Raw genomic sequence first — 15,608 nt, 5'->3', positions numbered from 1 at the left:
TGTGTGTACTCACTCTTGGTCTGTCTGAACACACTTGTCCAGCTCGATGACGTGGGAGCCGATGAACCAGACCAGGTTACTGAAGTACGGAACCGCCGTCTTGTCTCGAATGTAGTGGAGCATGTGCTGGTTGTCCACTAGAGGGGTGAGAGGTCAAGGGATGTTACCATGGTTACACAGATAGATGGGGAGAGGGGGGGGGGGGACAGAGGAATCCAGGACCAGACATTTACAGAGAGTAGATATGAGTATAACTAATGTAGAGACTAAAGCTGTTCTCTCCAGGAGAAGATAGTCTCTACAAAGAGACCGATACGGAGGACTCGACTCTAAAAAGAGACCGATACGGAGGACTCGACTCTAAAAAGAGACCGATACGGAGGACTCGACTCTAAAAAGAGACCGATACGGAGGACTCGACTCTAAAAAGAGACCGATACGGAGGACTCGACTCTAAAAAGAGACCGATACGGAGGACTCGACTCTAAAAAGAGACCGATACGGAGGACTCGACTCTAAAAAGAGACCGATACGGAGGACTCGACTCTAAAAAGAGACCGATACGGATGACTCGACTCTAAAAAGAGACCGATACGGATGACTCGACTCTAAAAAGAGACCGATACGGAGGACTCGACTCTAAAAAGAGACACCGATACGGAGGACTCGACTCTAAAAAGAGACACCGATACGGAGGACTCGACTCTAAAAAGAGACACCGATACGGAGGACTCGACTCTAAAAAGAGACCGATACGGAGGACTCGACTCTAAAAAGAGACCGATACGGAGGACTCGACTCTAAAAAGAGACCGATACGGAGGACTCGACTCTAAAAAGAGACCGATACGGAGGACTCGACTCTAAAAAGAGACCGATACGGAGGACTCGACTCTAAAAAGAGACCGATACGGAGGACTCGACTCTAAAAAGAGACCGACACGGAGGACTCGACTCTAAAAAGAGACCGACACGGAGGACTCGACTCTAAAAAGAGACCGACACGGAGGACTCGACTCTAAAAAGAGACCGACACGGAGGACTCGACTCTAAAAAGAGACCGACACGGAGGACTCGACTCTAAAAAGAGACCGACACGGAGGACTCGACTCTAAAAAGAGACACCGATACGGAGGACTCGACTCTAAAAAGAGACACCGATACGGAGGACTCGACTCTAAAAAGAGACACCGATACGGAGGACTCGACTCTAAAAAGAGACCGATACGGAGGACTCGACTCTAAAAAGAGACCGATACGGAGGACTCGACTCTAAAAAGAGACCGATACGAAGGACTCGACTCTAAAAAGAGACCGATACGGAGGACTCGACTCTAAAAAGAGACCGATACGGAGGACTCGACTCTAAAAAGAGACCGATACGGAGGACTCGACTCTAAAAAGAGACCGATACGGAGGACTCGACTCTAAAAAGAGACCGACACGGAGGACTCGACTCTAAAAAGAGACCGACACGGAGGACTCGACTCTAAAAAGAGACCGACACGGAGGACTCGACTCTAAAAAGAGACCGACACGGAGGACTCGACTCTAAAAAGAGACCGACACGGACGACTCGACTCTAAAAAGAGACCGACACGGACGACTCGACTCTAAAAAGAGACCGACACGGACGACTCGACTCTAAAAAGAGACCGACACGGACGACTCGACTCTAAAAAGAGACCGACACGGACGACTCGACTCTAAAAAGAGACCGACACGGACGACTCGACTCTAAAAAGAGACCGATACGGACGACTCGACTCTAAAAAGAGACCGATACGGACGACTCGACTCTAAAAAGAGACCGATACGGAGGACTCGACTCTAAAAAGAGACCGATACGGAGGACTCGACTCTAAAAAGAGACCGATACGGAGGACTCGACTCTAAAAAGAGACCGATACGGAGGACTCGACTCTAAAAAGAGACCGATGCGGAGGACTCGACTCTAAAAAGAGACCGATGCGGAGGACTCGACTCTAAAAAGAGACCGATGCGGAGGACTCGACTCTAAAAAGAGACCGATGCGGAGGACTCGACTCTAAAAAGAGACCGATGCGGAGGACTCGACTCTAAAAAGAGACCGATACGGAGGACTCGACTCTAAAAAGAGACCGATACGGAGGACTCGACTCTAAAAAGAGACCGATACGGAGGACTCGACTCTAAAAAGAGACCGATACGGAGGACTCGACTCTAAAAAGAGACCGATACGGAGGACTCGACTCTAAAAAGAGACCGATACGGAGGACTCGACTCTAAAAAGAGACCGATACGGAGGACTCGACTCTAAAAAGAGACCGATACGGAGGACTCGAATACTCGTCCTAACATTCTGAATACTCGTCCTAACATTCTGAATACTCGTCCTAACATTCTGAATACTCGTCCTAACATTCTGAATACTCGTCCTAACATTCTGAATACTCGTCCTAACATTCTGAATACTCGTCCTAACATTCTGAATACTCGTCCTAACATTCTGAATACTCGTCGTAACATTATGAACACTCGTCGTAACATTATGAACACTCGTCCTAACATTCTGAATACTCATCCTAACATTCTGAACACTCGTCCTAACATTCTGAACACTCGTCGTAACATTATGAATACTCGTCGTAACATTCTGAATGCTCGTCGTAACATTATGAATACTCGTCGTAACATTATGAATACTCGTCGTAACATTCTGAATGCTCGTCGTAACATTATGAATACTCGTCGTAACATTATGAACACTCGTCCTAACATTCTGAATACTCGTCCTAACATTCTGAATACTCGTCCTAACATTCTGAATACTCGTCCTAACATTCTGAATACTCGTCCTAACATTCTGAATACTCGTCCTAACATTCTGAACACTCGTCGTAACATTATGAATACTCGTCGTAACATTCTGAATGCTCGTCGTAACATTATGAATACTCGTCGTAACATTCTGAATACTCGTCGTAACATTATGAATACTCGTCGTAACATTCTGAATGCTCGTCGTAACATTATGAATACTCATCGTAACATTATGAATACTCGTCGTAACATTACGAATGCTCGTCGTAACATTACGAATACTCGTCCTAACATTCTGAATACTCATCGTTAACGGTTGTACGGCGGTGTTCAGAGGCCCGGTGTTCAAAAAATTAAATGTTTCACCGCTTAGAAAATGTGTATTACAACTGTATAACAGTATTATAACAGTTGACTAGAAAATGATGGGTTTGAATTGCACAGAAACCAACAAAAAACATGCAGGTCAGTTTACACATTTAAATGATAAGCCCAAGTCAATAATATAATTAATAACATTAATGATTACTATATATAGACACACATACATACAGTGAGATACATATATTAATCAGACTTACATGAGACTGGAGTTAGGCCCACGGGAGGTTATAGTGAGAGGAGAGGAAGAGGAGAGGAGGAGAGGGGAAAAGGGGAGGAGCGAGGGAGAGAGAGGAGGAAGGCGAGGGAGAGAGAGGAGGAAGAGGAGGAAGAGGAGGAAGAGGAGGAAGAGGAGGAAGAGGAGGAAGAGGAGAGAGAGGAGAGAGAGGAGAGAGAGGAGAGAGAGGAGAGGAGGAGAGAGAGAGGAGGATGAGGAGAGAGAGAGAGAGAGGAGGAGGAGGAGGAGGAGGAGGAGGAGGAGGAGGAGGAGAGAGAGAGAGAGGAGAGTGGAGAGAGAGGAGAGAGGGGGAGCGAGAGGAGGAAGAGGAGGGAGAGGAGGAGAGAGGTAGAGGAGGAGAGAGGTAGAGGAGAAGAGGGAGAGAAGGGAGAGGGGGGTGGTGAGAGGGAGGTGAGGGAGAGAGCATACACAAGGTTAACGGTAGTCAGGTAGCTGTGTAGTGTCTAACACCATCATTACTAGCAGCTAGACACATTGAACAGTCTATTTAATGCTGTTAAGACAGAAAGGCTTCCCCACTACGGTTAACACACATCTACACAACCCACACAGATAACACATCTACACAACCCACACAGCTACACAACCCACACAGCTAACTGACACATCTACACAACCCACACAGCTAACTAACACATCTACACAGCCCACACACCTACACAACCCACACAGCTAACTAACACATCTACACAACCCACACAGCTAACTAACACATCTACACAACCCACACAGCTAACTGACACATCTACACAACCCACACAGCTAACTAACACATCTACACAGCCCACACACCTACACAACCCACACAGCTAACTAACACATCTACACAACCCACACAGCTAACTAACACATCTACACAACCCACACAGCTAACTAACACATCTACACCACCCACACAGCTAACACATCTACACAGCTAACTAACACATCTTCACCACCCACACAGCTAACTAACACATCTACACAACCCACACAGCTAACTAACACATCTACACCACCCACACAGCTAACTGACACATCTACACCACCCACACAGCTAACTAACACATCTACACCACCCACACAGCTAACTAACACATCTACACCACCCACACAGCTAACTAACACATCTACACAACCCACACAGCTAACTGACACATCTACACCACCCACACAGCTAACTAACACATCTACACGACCCACACAGCTAACACAACCCACACAGCTAACTGACACATCTACACAACCCACACAGCTAACTAACACATCTACACCACCCACACAGCTAACTAACACATCTACACAACCCACACAGCTAACACATCTACACAACCCACACAGCTAACTGACACATCTACACCACCCACACAGCTAACTGACACATCTACACCACCCACACAGCTAACTAACACATCTACACAACCCACACAGCTAACTAACACATCTACACCACCCACACAGCTAACTGACACATCTACACAACCCACACAGCTAACACAACCCACACAGCTAACTGACACATCTACACAACCCACACAGCTAACCCACACATCTACACAACCCACACAGCTAACTAACACATCTACACAACCCACACATCTACACAACCCACACAGCTAACTGACACATCTACACAACCCACACAGCTAACTAACACATCTACACCACCCACACAGCTAACTAACACATCTACACAACCCACACAGCTAACTAACACATCTACACCACCCTCACAGCTAACTAACACATCTACACCACCCACACAGCTAACTAACACATCTACACAACCCACACAGCTAACTAACACATCTACACAACCCACACAGCTAACTGACACAACCCACACAGCTAACACATCTACACAGCTAACTGACACATCTACACAACCCACACAGCTAACTAACACATCTACACAGCTAACTAACACATCTACACAGCCCACACAGCTAACTAACACATCTACACAACCCACACAGCTAACTAACACATCTACACAACCCACACAGCTAACTAACACATCTACACCACCCCCACAGCTAACTAACACATCTACACAACCCACACAGCTAACTAACACATCTACACCACCCACACAGCTAACTGACACATCTACACCACCCACACAGCTAACTAACACATCTACACAACCCACACAGCTAACTGACACATCTACACCACCCACACAGCTAACTAACACATCTACACCACCCACACAGCTAACTGACACATCTACACAACCCACACAGCTAACTAACACATCTACACCACCCACACAGCTAACTAACACATCTACACAACCCACACAGCTAACTAACACATCTACACAACCCACACAGCTAACTAACACATCTACACAGCTAACTGACACATCTACACAACCCACACAGCTAACTAACACATCTACACAGCTAACTGACACATCTACACCACCCACACAGCTAACTAACACATCTACACAACCCACACAGCTAACTAACACATCTACACAACCCACACAGCAACTAACACATCTACACAGCTAACTGACACATCTACACAACCCACACAGCTAACTAACACATCTACACCACCCACACAGCTAACTAACACATCTACACAACCCACACAGCTAACTGACACATCTACACAACCCACACAGCTAACTAACACATCTACACCACCCACACAGCTAACTAACACATCTACACAACCCACACAGCTAACTGACACATCTACACAACCCACACAGCTAACTAACACATCTACACCACCCACACAGCTAACTAACACATCTACACAACCCACACAGCTAACTAACACATCTACACCACCCACACAGCTAACTAACACATCTACACAACCCACACAGCTAACTAACACATCTACACAACCCACACAGCTAACTGACACATCTACACAACCCACACAGCTAACTAACACATCTACACAGCTAACTGACACATCTACACAACCCACACAGATAACACATCTACACAACCCACACAGCTAACTAACACATCTACACAACCCACACAGCTAACTAACACATCTACACGACCCACACAGCTAACTAACACATCTACACAGCTAACTAACACATCTACACCACCCACACAGCTAACTAACACATCTACACAACCCACACAGCTAACTAACACATCTACACAACCCACACATCTACACAACCCACACAGCTAACTAACACATCTACACAACCCACACAGCTAACTAACACATCTACACAACCCACACAGCTAACACATCTACACAACCCACACAGCTAACACATCTACACAACCCACACAGCTAACACATCTACACAACCCACACAGCTAACACATCTACACAACCCACACATCTACACAACCCACACAGATAACACATCTACACAACCCACACAGCTAACTGACACATCTACACAACCCACACAGCTAACTAACACATCTACACGACCCACACAGCTAACTAACACATCTACACAACCCACACAGCTAACTAACACATCTACACAACCCACACAGCTAACTAACACATCTACACAGCTAACTAACACATCTACACAACCCACACAGCTAACTAACACATCTACACAACCCACACAGCTAACTAACACATCTACACAACCCACACAGCTAACACATCTACACAACCCACACAGCTAACTAACACATCTACACAGCTAACTAACACATCTACACAACCCACACAGCTAACTAACACATCTACACAACCCACACAGCTAACACATCTACACAACCCACACAGCTAACTAACACATCTACACAGCCCACACACCTACACAACCCACACAGCTAACTAACACATCTACACAGCTAACTAACACATCTACACAACCCACACAGCTAACTAACACATCTACACAGCTAACTAACACATCTACACAACCCACACAGCTAACTAACACATCTACACCACCCACACAGCTAACTAACACACCTACACAACCCACACAGCTAACACATCTACACCACCCACACAGCTAACTAACACATCTACACCACCCACACAGCTAACTAACACATCTACACGACCCACACAGCTAACTAACACATCTACACAACCCACACAGCTAACTAACACATCTACACAACCCACACAGCTAACTAACACATCTACACAACCCACACAGCTAACTAACACACCTACACAACCCACACAGCTAACTAACACATCTACACAACCCACACAGCTAACTGACACATCTACACAACCCACACAGCTAACTGACACATCTACACAACCCACACAGCTAACTGACACATCTACACAACCCACACAGCTAACTAACACATCTACACAACCCACACAGCTAACTGACACATCTACACAACCCACACAGCTAACTGACACATCTACACAACCCACACAGCTAACTGACACATCTACACAGCTAACTAACACATCTATACAACCCACACAGCTAACTAACACATCTACACAGCTAACTAACACATCTACACAACCCACACAGCTAACTAACACATCTACACAGCTAACTGACACATCTACACAACCCACACAGCTAACTAACACATCTACACAGCTAACTAACACATCTACACAACCCACACAGCTAACTAACACATCTACACAGCTAACTAACACACCTACACAACCCACACAGCTAACTAACACATCTACACAACCCACACAGCTAACTAACACATCTACACAACCCACACAGCTAACTAACACATCTACACAGCTAACTAACACATCTACACATCTACACAGCTAACTAACACATCTACACAACCCACACAGCTAACTAACACACCTACACAACCCACACAGCTAACTAACACACTGTTAAATACACCCACTGTTCAGTTAACAGTTAGATTCACACTCCAGGTAAATGGGAACACACAGGTCTTCATGCTGAAGCTCACATATATACCAGGGCTGCAGACAGACAGACAGACAGACAGACAGGTATAACAGACAGACAGACAGACAGGTATAACAGACAGACAGACAGACAGACAGACAGACAGGTATAACAGACCGGTATAACAGACAGACAGACAGACAGGTATAACAGACAGACAGACAGACAGACAGGTATAACAGACCGGTATAACAGACAGACAGACAGACAGACAGACAGACAGACAGACAGAGACAGACAGACAGACAGGTATAACAGACCGTTATAACAGACAGACAGACAGACAGACAGACAGGCACAGGTATAACAGACAGACAGACAGGTATAACAGACAGACAGGTATAACAGACAGACAGACAGGCACAACAGACAGACAGACATACAGGTACAACAGACAGACAGGTACAACAGACAGACAGGTACAACAGACAGACAGGTACAACAGACAGACAGGTACAACAGACAGACAGACATACATGTATAACAGACAGACAGGTACAACAGACAGACAGGTACAACAGACAGACAGGTACAACAGACAGACAGGTACAACAGACAGACAGGTACAACAGACAGACAGGTACAACAGACAGACAGGTACAACAGACAGACAGACAAACAGACAGACATGTATAACAGACAGGTATAACAGGTATGTCTGTCTGTCTGTTGTACGTGTCTGTGTCTGTGTGTGTCTGTGTGTGTGTGTGTGTGTGTGTGTGTGTGTCTGTGTCTGTGTCTGTGTCTGTGTGTGTGTGTGTGTGTGTGTGTGTGTGTGTGTGTGTGTGTGTGTGTGAGACTCACCCTTGTAGACGTTCAGTGTGATGGTTCTGACTGCGATACGGACCATGCTCTCTGGGTGGTGTGTGTGTGTGTGTGTGTGTGTGTGTGTGTGTGTGTGTGTGAGACTCACCCTTGTAGACGTTCAGTGTGATGGTTCTGACTGCGATACGGACCATGCTCTCTGGGTGGTGTGTGTGTGTGTGTGTGTGTGTGTGTGTGTGTGTGTGTGTGTGTGTGTCTGTGAGAGACTCACCCTTGTAGACGTTCAGTGTGATGGTTCTGACTGCGATACGGACCATGCTCTCTGGGTGGTGTGTGTGTGTGTGTGTGTGTGTGTGTGTGTGTGTGTGTGTGTCTGTGAGAGACTCACCCTTGTAGACGTTCAGTGTGATGGTTCTGACTGCGATACGGACCATGCTCTCTGGGTGGTTGAAGAACTTAATGGCCTCGGTGTACAGGGCAAAATCATTAGTGTGCTGTGTGATGGGAGACAGAGAGGGGGCGCCAGTGAGCTCAGCACCGTTGTGCACAGAGAGACCACACTACCAGAGACCCCTTGCCCCTTACCTCCTACCTCCTAGTGGACTAGTCCCTTACCCTCTAGGGGACTAGTCCCTTAGCCCCTAGGGGACTAGTCCCTTAGCCCCTAGGGGACTAGTCCCTTAGCCCCTACATCCTAGGGGACTAGTACCTTACCCCCTACCTCCAAGGGGACTAGGCCCTTACCCCCTACCTCCAAGTGGACTAGGCCCTTACCCCATGCCTCCTAGAGGACTAGGCCCTTACCCCCTACCTCCTCGGGGACTAGGCCCTTACCCCCTACCTCCAAGGGGACTAGGCCCTTACCCCCTACCTCCTAGGGGACTAGGCCCTTACCCCCTACCTCCTAGGGGACTAGGCCCTTACCCCCTACCTCCTAGGGGACTAGGCCCTTACCCCCTACCTCCTAGGGGACTAGTCCCTTCATGTCTGAAAGTGTGTATCCCTTATGGCACCCTATTCCCTATATAGTGCACTACTTTAGACCAGAGAGCATAGGGTTCCATTTAGGACACAGTCCTAGGTATAATATGAGGAACTAAATCAACGTGCCGTAGTTAGTTACAGGGTGCTGTAGTGAGTTACAGGGCGACGTGCTGTAGTTAGTTACAGGGCGACGTGCTGTAGTTAGTTACAGGGTGCTGTAGTTAGTTACAGGGCGACGTGCCGTAGTTAGTTACAGGGCGACGTGCCGTAGTTAGTTACAGGGTGCTGTAGTGAGTTACAGGGCGACGTGCTGTAGTTAGTTACAGGGCGACGTGCTGTAGTTAGTTACAGGGCGACGTGCCGTAGTTAGTTACAGGGTGCTGTAGTTAGTTACAGGGCGACGTGCTGTAGTTAGTTACAGGGTGCTGTAGTTAGTTACAGGGCGACGTGCTGTAGTTAGTTACAGGGCGACGTGCTGTAGTTAGTTACAGGGCGACGTGCCGTAGGTAGTTACAGGGTGCTGTAGTGAGTTACAGGGCGACGTGCTGTAGTTAGTTACAGGGCGACGTGCTGTAGTTAGTTACAGGGCGACGTGCCGTAGTTAGTTACAAGGCGACGTGCCGTAGTTAGTTACAGGGCGACGTGCCGTAGTTAGTTACAGGGCGACGTGCTGTAGTTAGTTACAGGGCGACGTGCTGTAGTTAGTTACAGGGTGCTGTAGTGAGTTACAGGGTGCTGTAGTTAGTTACAGGGCGACGTGCCGTAGTTAGTTACAGGGCGACGTGCCGTAGTTAGTTACAGGGTGCTGTAGTTAGTTACAGGGTGCTGTAGTTCGTTACAGGGCGACGTGCCGTAGTTAGTTACAGGGTGCTGTAGTTCGTTACAGGGCGACGTGCCGTAGTGAGTTACAGGGCGACGTGCCGTAGTGAGTTACAGGGCGACGTGCTGTAGTTAGTTACAGGGCGACGTGCCGTAGTTAGTTACAGGGCGACGTGCCGTAGTTAGTTACAGGGCGACGTGCTGTAGTTAGTTACAGGGTGCCGTAGTTAGTTACAGGGCGACGTGCTGTAGTCAGTTACAGGGCGACGTGCCGTAGTTAGTTACAGGGCGACGTGCCGTAGTTAGTTACAGGGCGACGTGCCGTAGTTAGTTACAGGGTGCTGTAGTTAGTTACAGGGTGCTGTAGTTAGTTACAGGGTGCTGTAGTCAGTTACAGGGCGACGTGCCGTAGTTAGTTACAGGGCGACGTGCCGTAGTTAGTTACAGGGCGACGTGCCGTAGTTAGTTACAGGGTGCTGTAGTCAGTTACAGGGCGACGTGCCGTAGTTAGTTACAGGGCGACGTGCTGTAGTTAGTTACAGGGTGCTGTAGTTAGTTACAGGGCGACGTGCCGTAGTTAGTTACAGGGCGACGTGCCGTAGTTAGTTACAGGGCGACGTGCTGTAGTTAGTTACAGGGTGCTGTAGTCAGTTACAGGGCGACGTGCTGTAGTTAGTTACAGGGTGCTGTAGTCAGTTACAGGGCGACGTGCCGTAGTTAGTTACAGGGTGCTGTAGTCAGTTACAGGGCGACGTGCTGTAGTTAGTTACAGGGCGACGTGCTGTAGTTAGTTACAGGATGCTGTAGTCAGTTACAGGGCGACGTGCTGTAGTTAGTTACAGGGCGACGTGCTGTAGTTAGTTACAGGGCGACGTGCTGTAGTTAGTTACAGGGTGCTGTAGTCAGTTACAGGGCGACGTGCCGTAGTTAGTTACAGGGCGACGTGCCGTAGTTAGTTACAGGGCGACGTGCTGTAGTTAGTTACAGGGCGACGTGCTGTAGTTAGTTACAGGGCGACGTGCCGTAGTTAGTTACAGGGCGACGTGCTGTAGTTAGTTACAGGGCGACGTGCCGTAGTTAGTTACAGGGCGACGTGCCGTAGTTAGTTACAGGGTGCTGTAGTTAGTTAAAGGGTGACGTGCTGTAGTTAGTTACAGGGCGACGTGATGTAGTTAGTTACAGGGCGACGTGATGTAGTTAGTTACAGGGCGACGTGATGTAGTTAGTTACAGGGCGACGGGCTGTAGTTCGTTACAGGGTGCCGTAGTTAGTTACAGGGTGCTGTAGTTAGTTACAGGGCGACGTGCTGTAGTTAGTTACAGGGCGACGTGCCGTAGTTAGTTACAGGGCGACGTGCCGTAGTCAGTTACAGGGCGACGTGCCGTAGTCAGTTACAAGGCGACGTGCCGTAGTTAGTTACAGGGCGACGTGCCGTAGTTAGTTACAGGGTGACGTGCTGTAGTTAGTTACAGGGTGACGTGCCGTAGTTAGTTACAGGGCGACGTGCTGTAGTTAGTTACAGGGCGACGTGCTGTAGTTAGTTACAGGGTGCTGTAGTTAGTTACAGGGTGCTGTAGTTAGTTACAGGGCGACGTGCCGTAGTTAGTTACAGGGCGACGTGCCGTAGTTAGTTACAGGGTGACGTGCTGTAGTTAGTTACAGGGCGACGTGCTGTAGTTAGTTACAGGGCGACGTGCTGTAGTTAGTTACAGGGTGCTGTAGTTCGTTACAGGGCGACGTGCTGTAGTTCGTTACAGGGCGAAGTGCTGTAGTTAGTTACAGGACAACCCTGCATCTAATTCTAGTAGCGACTAAATTCCCAGAACTACAGATAGCTGGAATCAGGCTGGAATAAGCAGGGAATCTGGAATCGTGTTATTTTGGGGGGGGAAGTTAGCAGCATTTTCCCAGCCTACTACCGCATACTGTAGTGACTTAATACGTAGGGTTTAAAACCTAGTGTTCGTTTAGCAGGTTGGGGGGCAGGTTGTTATAGCAGGTCTACAGGCAGCTGATCTCTGTCTCTCTGGGGGGGGGGGGGGGGGTTCCCTGAGACCTCCAGCCAATCACAGACAGGGTCAGAGGTTAAACGTCAGGGGTCAGCTAGAGAGGTCACAGGGAACAGAGGAGTATTAGCCCAATTCCAAAACTACAGCCCCGATTATCCACTTCCTCCCAAAAGTGTACACAATTCCCATCATGGAGTTAACAAAATGGTGGAAACTCCAGCCAATGGTAACACCAATCCTATATTTTTAAATCCACGACGGGCAATGTTCAAGTGCACACTTCAGGAAGAGAGGGGAATTGGGCTAAGAGGGGCTACCATTGTCAGTACACCAATGACTTTTCCCCATACACAGAAGCCAAAGGTCGAGTGCTGAAACACAAAGGTTAATTGCAAAGGTCGTGTCCTAAAAGGCCCCTCATTCCCTATATAGGGCACTACATTATGGTCCCTTACTCCCTATATAGGGCACTACATTATGGCCCCTCAGTCTCTATATAGGGCACTACATTATGGCCCCTCATTCTCTATATAGGACACTACATTATGGCCCCTCATTCTCTATATAGGGCACTACATTATGGCCCCTCATTCCCTATATAGGGCACTACATTATGGCCCCTCATTCTCTATATAGGACACTACATTATGGCCCCTCATTCCCTATATAGGACACTACATTATGGCCCCTCATTCCCTATATAGGGCACTACAATATGGTCCCTTATTCCCCTATATAGGGCACTACATTATGGCCCCTCATTCCCTATATAGGGCACTACATTATGGTCCCTTATTCCCCTATATAGGGCACTACATTATGGCCCCTCATTCCCTATATAGGGCACTACATTATGGTCCCTTATTCCCTAAATAGGACACTACATTATGGTCCCTTATTCCCTATATAGGGCACTAGATTATGGTCCCTTATTCCCCTATTTAGGGCACTAGATTATGGTCCCTTATTCCCTAAATAGGACACTAGATTATGGTCCCTTATTCCCTAAATAGGACACTACATTATGGTCCCTTATTCCCCTATATAGGGCACTACATTATGGCCCCTCATTCTCTATATAGGGCACTACATTATGGCCCCTCATTCCCTAAATAGGACACTACATTATGGTCCCTTATTCCCCTATATAGGGCACTAGATTATGGCCCCTCATTCCCTATATAGGGCACTACATTATGGTCCCTTATTCCCCTATATAGGGCACTAGATTATGGTCCCTTATTCCCTAAATAGGACACTACATTATGGTCCCTTATTCCCCTATATAGGGCACTAGATTATGGTCCCTTATTCCCTAAATAGGACACTACATTATGGCCCCTCATTCCCCTATATAGGGCACTACATTATGGCCCCTCATTCCCCTATATAGGGCACTACATTATGGCCCCTCAAACCCACTACATTATGGCCCCTCATTCCCTATATAGGGCACTACATTATGGCCCCTCATTCCCTAAATAGGACACTACATTATGGTCCCTTATTCCCCTATATAGGGCACTAGATTATGGCCCCTCATTCCCTATATAGGGCACTACATTATGGTCCCTTATTCCCCTATATAGGGCACTAGATTATGGTCCCTTATTCCCTAAATAGGACACTACATTATGGTCCCTTATTCCCCTATATAGGGCACTAGATTATGGTCCCTTATTCCCTAAATAGGACACTACATTATGGCCCCTCATTCCCCTATATAGGGCACTACATTATGGCCCCTCATTCCCCTATATAGGGCACTACATTATGGCCCCTCAAACCCACTACATTATGGTCCCTTATTCCCTAAATAGGACACTACATTATGGTCCCTTATTCCCCTATATAGGGCACTAGATTATGGTCCCTTATTCCCCTATATAGGGCACTACATTATGGTCCCTTATTCCCTAAATAGGACACTACATTATGGTCCCTTATTCCCTAAATAGGACACTACATTATGGCCCCTCATTCCCCTATATAGGGCACTACATTATGGTCCCTCATTCCCTAAATAGGACACTACATTATGGCCCCTCATTCCCCTATATAGGGCACTAGATTATGGTCCCTTATTCCCTAAATAGGACACTACATTATGGCCCCTCATTCCCCTATATAGGGCACTACATTATGGTCCCTCATTCCCTAAATAGGACACTACATTATGGCCCCTCATTCCCCTATATAGGGCACTACATTATGGTCCCTCATTCCCTAAATAGGACACTACATTATGGCCCCTCATTCCCCTATATAGGGCACTAGATTATGGTCCCTTATTCCCTAAATAGGGCACTACATTATGGCCCCTCATTCCCCTATATAGGGCACTAGATTATGGTCCCTTATTCCCTAAATAGGACACTACATTATGGCCCCTCATTCCCCTATTTAGGGCACTAGATTATGGTCCCTTATTCCCTAAATAGGACACTACATTATGGTCCCTTATTCCCTATATAGGGCACTAGATTATGGTCCCTTATTCCCTAAATAGGACACTTCATTTACATGTTAGTCATTTAACAGACTATCCAGAGCCACTTAGAGTAGTGAGTCATTTAGTAGACTCTCTGTGTAGTTGTCCAGTCCCCCCCCCCCCCCCCCTCACCTCGTTATAGAATAAGTGTACAGTGTAGTTGTCCCCCCCCCCCCCCCCACCTCGTTATAGAAGAAGTGTACAGTGTAGTTGTCCCCCCCCTCACCTCGTTATAGAAGAAGTGTACAGT

The 15,608-nt window shown here is 47.3% G+C and overlaps 1 protein-coding gene across 1 annotated transcript in view; it reads right to left on the bottom strand.

Moving 5' to 3' along the window:
• Positions 1 to 15,608, bottom strand: part of LOC129843516 (protein CLEC16A-like) — a 90,638-nt gene that overhangs the window by 71,340 nt on the left and 3,690 nt on the right. Inside the window, exons 5-6 of the mRNA XM_055912275.1 lie at positions 9,444 to 9,549; positions 14 to 137 (exon numbers count right to left, since the gene is read on the bottom strand). Coding sequence (XP_055768250.1) covers positions 14 to 137; positions 9,444 to 9,549 — 230 coding nt within the window. The remainder of the gene's footprint in view (positions 1 to 13; positions 138 to 9,443; positions 9,550 to 15,608) is intronic.

This window comes from Salvelinus fontinalis, unplaced genomic scaffold (genome assembly GCF_029448725.1).
Source record: "Salvelinus fontinalis isolate EN_2023a unplaced genomic scaffold, ASM2944872v1 scaffold_0152, whole genome shotgun sequence".
Lineage (NCBI taxonomy): Eukaryota > Metazoa > Chordata > Actinopteri > Salmoniformes > Salmonidae > Salvelinus > Salvelinus fontinalis.
The sequence above is the reverse complement of the archived record's forward strand: the minus strand, read 5'-3'. Positions and strand labels throughout refer to the sequence as shown.